The sequence below is a fragment of the Solea solea genome, chromosome 4 (genome assembly GCF_958295425.1).
Source record: "Solea solea chromosome 4, fSolSol10.1, whole genome shotgun sequence".
Taxonomy (NCBI): domain Eukaryota; kingdom Metazoa; phylum Chordata; class Actinopteri; order Pleuronectiformes; family Soleidae; genus Solea; species Solea solea.
Window position 1 is genome coordinate 9,975,517 of NC_081137.1, and position 8,239 is coordinate 9,983,755.

At 37.3% G+C, this 8,239-nt stretch overlaps 1 protein-coding gene across 3 annotated transcripts; it reads right to left on the bottom strand.

The window, feature by feature from the left end:
• Positions 1–2,590: 2,590 nt before the first annotated feature.
• LOC131458992 (dicarboxylate carrier SLC25A8-like) lies at positions 2,591–7,232 on the bottom strand. 3 transcript variants are annotated; one of them, XM_058628399.1, is made up of 7 exons: positions 7,124–7,232; positions 6,275–6,411; positions 5,965–6,172; positions 5,688–5,885; positions 3,555–3,656; positions 3,260–3,440; positions 2,591–3,170 (listed from the first exon to the last, which is right to left on the bottom strand). In XM_058628399.1, exons 2-7 carry the CDS (start codon positions 6,398–6,400, stop codon positions 3,056–3,058), a joined length of 930 nt encoding a protein of 309 aa, XP_058484382.1. In that variant the 5' UTR covers positions 6,401–6,411; positions 7,124–7,232; the 3' UTR covers positions 2,591–3,055. The 3 variants fall into 3 exon arrangements, with proteins under 3 accessions (XP_058484382.1, XP_058484384.1, XP_058484385.1); XM_058628401.1 differs by having other exon boundaries at positions 6,275–6,408; positions 7,124–7,230; XM_058628402.1 differs by lacking the exon at positions 3,555–3,656.
• Between the last annotated feature and the right edge of the window lie 1,007 nt (positions 7,233–8,239).

The window sequence follows — 8,239 nt, forward strand, 5'->3', positions numbered from 1 at the left end:
ATATAAGTATGTGCGTAGGTAGGTAGGTGTACAGTATGTAGGTGTTCATGTGTGATGTGTTAAGGAAATTCAATTTTTTTCAGTGTTTTACCTGAAGCCCCACTTTGACTATGTCCAGGGGAAAGGTGAACAGGTCAGCAATACAAGCTGCAGTTCCTGCTTCTACAAACTTCACAGCCACAAATGGAGGCACATCAGCAGGTCCAAATTATTTCCCTGGATTAACTTCGAGTTATATAATAACCATTGTACATGCATACATTGACATGCATTCGTAGAGAGAAGCACCACCTCTTTAAATAGCCTCTTCGCGTCATGCAGTTACATCATGTGTTGCTGCTGTTTCTGCTGACTGCCTGCTGCTTCAATATGGAGACCATAAACATGTCTGTGTGATAAACAGCCCAAGGCTGCATATGTTGTGTTTTATGTTTGCTTCCTCCATTTTGTGCCCTCAGACCAAGAACATCACAACAACAGAAGATTAATATTTTGAGCGTTTTGCTATTTTAAGTACATTATGCATTACAAACTGGATTTTCTTACTAAAAACTGTTTGATAATTCAGATGAGGTTTCTGTTTAAAGGTCTGTACATTTACACAATTGCAGTATTCACTCAAACTCGGAAAAGAAAAGAAAAGTGCACAGTCATGCTGAAAAGCAGAAACCTGTAGTATGTGTGACGCACACCAAATTAGTTCCATATGTTCAGAGCCATTAACATCATTTCCAAGTATGTTTGTTTCTGTGGTCTTGAATACATGTTGTCCATAAAATAACACAGCCAGGTGTGTCATATAGTAGAGACCATATGTTAAATGCTTTGAAAACCTTTTTATGTTTTATGTTTCTGCTCATGTTTAAGATGGTGGATAAACAGAATTTTCTCATTGACTTGTATATTCAGTACCAACCACTTGTCAAGGGTGGTTCACTGGCTTGCCTTGCACAGCCTTGGGGAAATTGCAGGTGGAACCCCTTTAAAACAAAATATTGAAACACACAGTAAAATCTAACAAAACTGGAATATTTTGAATATCATAATATGTCTAATTTTGCACTCACATTTTAACAATATGTTATAACAGATGGTTTCTCAGGTTTGGCCTTAATTGTAATTACAATTGGTTTGATCAATATTGAGAGTATGATGATTACACTGACAATAGAGACATTTATTTTTAATTTAAGTGTACTATGTTTTTAACTTTAATTTTGTGCAACATTCTTGTACAAAATGTTCAAATCTGTGTGTGAGCCTCAGAAGATTTGATATCTTGGCGTGTTTGCTGATATCCCATAATATATTTTAAAGTCAATATATTTAAAAGTACACTCATAGTCACTTTATTAAGCACACCTCTTCAACTTTGCATTAATGCAAATATATTAGTCGCATGGCAGTAACTCCATGCATTTAGGCATGTAGACATCATCAAGATGAGCTGCTGAAATTCAAACCAAGGATCAGAATGGGAAAGAAAGGTGATTTAATGGAAAAAAGAAAAGAATAAAAGTATGGCACATGGGTGGAACCAGATGGTTCTGCCCAGTAGGTACCTGTTTATAGGTTATATAATATAATATAATATAATATAATATAATATAATATAATATAATATAATATAATATAATATAATACAATACAATATAACATAACATAACATACCATAATATAATATAATATAATGTAATATAATATGATATGATATGATATAATATAATATAATATAATATAATATAATATAATATAATATAATATAGTATAATATAGTATAATATAATATAATATAATATAACATAACATAATATAATATAATATAGTATAGTATAATATAATGTAATATAATATAATATAATATAATATAATAAAGTATAATATAATATAACATAATATAATATAATATAGTATAATATAATATAATATAATATAATATAATATAATATAATATAATATAATGTAATGTAATATAATATAGTATAATATAATATAATATAACATAATATAATATAATATAATATAGTATAGTATAATATAATGTAATATAATATAATATAATATAATATAATATAATATAATATAATATAGTATAATATAATATAACATAATATAATATAATATAATATAGTATAATCTAATATAATATAATGTAATATAATATAATATAGTATAATATAATATAATATAGTATAATATAATATAATATAACATAATATAATATAATATAGTATAATATAATATAATATAATATAATATAATATAATATAATATAATGACATAACAGGAATGCAGATTCTTATGGGTGTCATCACAACCATCACTGATGCCAGAGTAACTAAAAAAAAACACTTGTTACAACCAAGGTATGTAAAATACTATGTCAAACCTTGGGGCAAATGACGACCATAGCAGATGTAATTACTGCCACTGTGTTCCTAGTAAGTAAGTACTCATGGTTCACTTCCTGTCAACAGCTCTCACAATTTTACTAAGCAGCCTTATTTATCAGCTAGCTATCCCATATTCTTTGCCCTTAAATGTATTCCCATCATTCCAGTAGTTGTTAGATGTACGACAGAAAAAGAAATACAAAAAAATGTGACTTTATTTATTACAGCCTTGTTTGTTATTGTACATACAATATACAAGCACAATATACTTAGATATAGATATTCTGATTATATGATTTATTGACCAGCAATAAATTGTACTATCTAGAATGTAAATCAACCTGTAAACCCCTGACTATGTGCACCCCAAATAATGGGGAACATTGTAAACAAGTAGATAAAATAAAGGTCATAGAAATGATACAAAGTGTCTCTTTGTAAACCAAAGTCCTTAAAATGCTCTGGTGTCACAGCGATGCTCACAGTGCCAGAGTCCATTGAGGAATTCGAAGACTGAATGTGACCGTGGACCCATGAAACCGATATCCTCTTCTGACCATGGTTGACCATGGTTGACCATGATCTGACCATGTCTTGAGGTGTAGACAAGGCCATTGTGTCTGTGTGAAGCCCCTCTGAAGTAACAGTCGAACAAATTCAGGTCAAAATGGCAACTCCCAGTACTGGTGTGCCCTGGTCATACCTTGTTTAATCTGTTCATATGTCACAAACATCACAATGTTCCAGGAACCCAGTCGCAAAAAAGAAGGTGTGAACCTAAAGAGACAAATGAGAGAAAGGTCAAGTAAATGTATGTCAATGTTTTTTTTTCCAAACACTTTACTGTGATATTTTCATGTGTTCACCCTTTATAGAAAGATGTGGCCCCTTCATTTCTCAACATGGTGAAAGCACAGTTGATGGCACTGCTGTATTGGCCAGTTCCTGAGTTCATGAACCTTGTTTTGACGACATCAACAGGAGACGCCACAATAGTTGTGCAGAAGCCTGCACCAAAGGCAGCTGTGAAGTGGCACGGCAGGTTGTCTGAATGGGAGAAGAAGTACAGTCATGTTCTTGTGTTTCACACATTGGTTTTGTTGTGGTAATTGGAGCAACGCTAACTACAATTTCTACAATACAGTTTTTTTTTTGCCTCACCTGTCATTAGGTCATACGTCAGGAGGAGTTCTTTGATCATGTCATAGGTCACCAGCTCCGAACAGTTAACTATAGCATTACGAGTGATGTTGGGAATGCAGCCTAGAAAGAAGCAGCAGAGGTTGATCAAAATCCAGTAGAAGGAAGGAACACAGCAGGGGGGGGGGGGGGTCTCCAACCTCTTTTCCTCTGAGAACTACTTTGACAAAATGAAAATGTCCAAGAGCTACTTTATTTATTCTCAGAGTTTATTTCAACCCAAACAAACAAAATGAGCTTGTTTTGCCCGAACATTTAATTTTGATGTCCACAACTTGTCATGATCTGTCACCTCCGTTAAGTATCTTGTTTTGTTTCTCCCTTCATGTTCCATGGCTTGTCTTCCTGTTTTATTTTGGAAATCACTCACCCTTGTCTCTGTTTCAGGTTCCTGTCTACCCCGCCCCCTTCCTTGTTGGCGTGCACCTGATCCCTGATTGTGTCTACCACACCTGCATCCTATCACTCCCTAATCAAGCACTGCTTATATTCCCCTCTGTGTCTTGTCTCGTCCCCAGTTCGTTGTAGTTCATAGCTCACGTTCCAGCACTCTCTTTCACAGCCATAGTCTTGTCTTCTCGTGTTTTTGAACCTTGCCTGCCTTTTTTGACCTTGCCTTTTTGCCTGACGTTTTTGTACCTCTGCCTGATCTCTTTGACCTCCCGTGTACCGAACCTCTGCCTGGTATTAAACTCTGTTACTGACTGATTCGTGTTCTCCCTTGTTCTGCTCAGCCATAGTTCATGACACAACTCACATTTTGCAATAAACATAACAACAATAATAGTTAATTCCCCTACCTTTTATATTTCTGTATGCATTTCTTTTAGTGAATATCACCCACTATTAAATTTAAGTATTAAAGCTATCAAAACAATGCTTTTATAAATACAAGACATTTTGGCTTATTCACTTTTCATTTTGTTGTTATCTGTATTCACATGTTCAGCTCTATGTGTGATGTATACTGGGTGATTTCATCTAGTGAGATGACACTACATGGAGTCAACATGAGAGGTGTATCCACTTTAGCTTCACTCTTATGAGTCACTTAAATGTTCATGTGACAGTCTTATTCTGACCTTTTATTTGACAACAAATCTCTGTTTGCCATTCTTAGTGGACATAGTATGTTTCTGGCATCTTACTGGTATGAGCTTTTGTCGCGGTCATTGTTGCTGTCAATCTCACAACACAACTCACTCATCAAGCTGACAGCAGTGCAACTGTTTCACAACTAGTTGGCAAATAATCATTTTGTGCTAGAAGTTAGTGGGACACCTCTTAGTTTGATAAAAATGTAAGCAGGTCTATGTTTGATTATTGAGACAAGGAGATACTCGACGGAGACTCCAATTGCCAACAGCCAGTGGATGGGCCCTCACACCCCCCACACGTTGGTATGTGACCACAACCCACAATGTGCTGGCCGACTACCCAAGAATATTGCTTTGAGTGTTCTAGAGCTGTTGACCAAATGTGAAGTTGATCATATCTCCCATTTAGGAGGACTCCATTGTAGTAAGACATTCAATTGCCAAAAGAGCTGCTGAATTTAAAATGGCCCACGTCATGTCTGTGCATTGTATGTGTCACACAGAGGAAAAGTGGTTAGCATTATTGCCTAAGCAAGAAGGTTCCAGTTTGACTGAGGGCCTTTCAGGTACACTGGCTTCCTCCAACATTCCAAAAACTCTGAGAGAGTGAATGGTTTGTTTCTGTATATTGGCCCTGCGATGGACTGGTGACCTGTCCAGGGTGTGCTCTCCCTTCACCATATGTCAGTGGTGATTGGCTCAAGCCCCATGGAGCACAACGCAGCATATTTGAGCATATGTCGGCCCTAAAATATTTCATTTTCCTCAGAACCTCACAGCAACAGGGTCACTAGTTCAGATCCTGGTTCAACTGTGGGCCTTTATGGCTGGATTTTGCATGTTTGCATGTACAGTGGTACAGTGGTACAAGAGTGGTAAAGTGGTAAAGTGGTAGAAAATTGATGGTGTTTTCCTGAGAGGATTAATCATTGGGGTTTCAATAGCATCCTCATACCAGGTGGTGCTGGGGCCCTAATAAAGTAAAAGTGGCAAGTACCTTTCCAAAGGCCCCTTATTCCCTCATCTCGTGCAATCGTCTTGTAGGCGTCCATAGTCCCCTTGTATCGCTTTCCACCATCAGCCAGTCGTACCTGGGCTTGGAAACGCACTTTCACCACATCTGTTGGTTGAGCAAAAGCCACAGCCATGGCTCCTGTGGTACAACCCGCCATGAGCCGAGTCACAATCCCAGCACCTGAGCAGAACATCAGTAAGGGTCACAATAAGGCAGCAGAAGGGAAACAACACAGTGATTCTCAAGTTATGATACACACTCTCAGTGCTCCGTGTGTAGAATTGCTTCATGGAATCATAAAGACCGATTCGAACAGAGGCAAAGCTCATCTGCCTCTGCAGTCCTGCCACCAGTCCACTGTAAAGACTCCTGGGCCCCTCTGTGCGTACCATAGTCATGATGGTGCCAAACACTCCTCGGTACTTTGTGGCACTAGCCCCTTCAATTTTATGAGCCTCTCCTTGAATCTGATATAAAGGATGACATTCATTTTGATCAAATATAAACATATTAAAAAAAATAATAATAATAATCCCGAGTCAAAATTCATTTAACATGGTGCATCTAACCTGTAGTCTGACTTTGGCGGTATCAAGAGGAAATGTGATGAGGTCAGCAATGCAGGCTGCCGTTCCTGCACCGAAGAACTTGACTGCTGCAGAGGGCCCTGCATCTACGGCTTTCCTTGCAACCATTTCTGCACCTGCTTTGAAGACACAGGAAAAATTTGCTTTTTATACAAGTTGTCCAGGATCTCAGTGTACACCACACCCCTGTACACTGAACACACAACACAGCAGTACACAATTATTACTCAGCTCAGCTGGACACACACATAAGTCTTCTTCATTTAACCATATCTGTGTAAAGTGTACACGTAGCTACATTTTAATTATTAAATAATTTAAAAAAATAATCTAATTTTGGTTATATAACACGTTAAATTCAGGAACATTCGCTGCTCTGGAGAGAAAGCATTTTCAGTCTTTACTGCACAGTTGTAATTGTTTTTACATTCTCAGCCTCTATTTTCCAACATATAAAATGTGTGAGGAGAAGAAACTCACCATTTAAGTTTAAAAAAGATTTCTTTTCTAATTCATCTTCAAAGTAAAGAAGAGTTTTAGCTTACTTTTAGTCTAAGGAAGTGTTTCTGTTGTGCAAAGTCTGTGGCCATAATTTATATTTGAGGTGAGCAAGCCGGCATATTACACCGTGTAAAAGCAAGTCATCCAGGAAAACTCATCTGATATGCTTGCCATAAAAGCAGACACATCCAGAATTTTGTATTCTATATTATATAACATATTGTTGTTGATATAAATCTACTATTAAATGCCAGGTAGTATAAGTTCAGTCTGTCCTATAAAAGGTCCATTATTTAGTTGTTTATTTTAAATGTTAGTCAGTTAGTTTACCTTCGTAGTTTCCAGGGAAGTTATAATCCAGCAAAGTGGGAAGAAAAGGGAATCCGTTCAGGAGTTAGTCCTGTTAGTGTTCTCATGCTGTTTGTTCACTGTTGTGAAGTGAGGAGGAAGCTCCTAAATTTATAGGCACCTCTTGCACATGACCGCAGGGCAGCATGACACTCCTGTTATATGATTCTCATGTTTACCCAATATCCGTCTGAGAGACGGGTGGAAACTTAAGCACTTGTTGATCTAGTCCTCATAGTCTCATTAAAGCAGCCTATAGTATGGCTCTTTGAAAACAGAAACAATAATGTTAAATGACAAAAGAGTAAAACATCAGGCACTTTCACATGAAAAGGAAAACATACTTAATAATACCACTTAAAGTATTTTGTCAAGTTCAGCTTTTTTGTCATGTTCTTAGAGAACACCTGCACACAACTGAAGTCTAAATAAACAAAGACAGGCACACCTCTACTCAGTTTTTCCAATAATGTCATAATAGTTTAACTTTAACCTGCTCAGATCTGAGCTCATGTACACTGACATCACTAAGTGAACCTCACATTTCTATTGGTCAGTATACGTGTGTGTGGCCAATCTAGAAAGAGATGCCTGTCTGAATTCCAAAATGTTTTCCTGGGGCATCTGACTGCCTGAAATGTTACACCAGTGTCTGCCCCACACAGTAAAATGCAACACGGGTTGAATTCTTTCTCCCCTCCTCCCTGCAAGCGGCAAAGTTACATACTGTTCCAGGCGAAAGAACAGCGATGCTTCTTAGCCAATCGATATGCCGACTGAGGGTGGGTGGATGCTCATAGCATGTGTGTGCAATCACTCAGCCATTAGCATCTGTAGCAGGACAACGAAGCAGAGGGGGTCAGAAAGGACACAGTCAGAAGTGTTGGTGGTCAGAGTGTGCATACTATACATACTATACAACATGTGACTCCATAGCTGCCCCAGGACATGGTCTCAGCAATCTTACACAACAGACCATGCAGTTGACTGAGCAAAATACTGCCCACTGTCCACTAATGGTTTTTACCTGCTGCCCCACCAGTGATTCACACATTCACTGACTGATGCTGTGTCAGTGTGGATAAGCACTTTTCACAC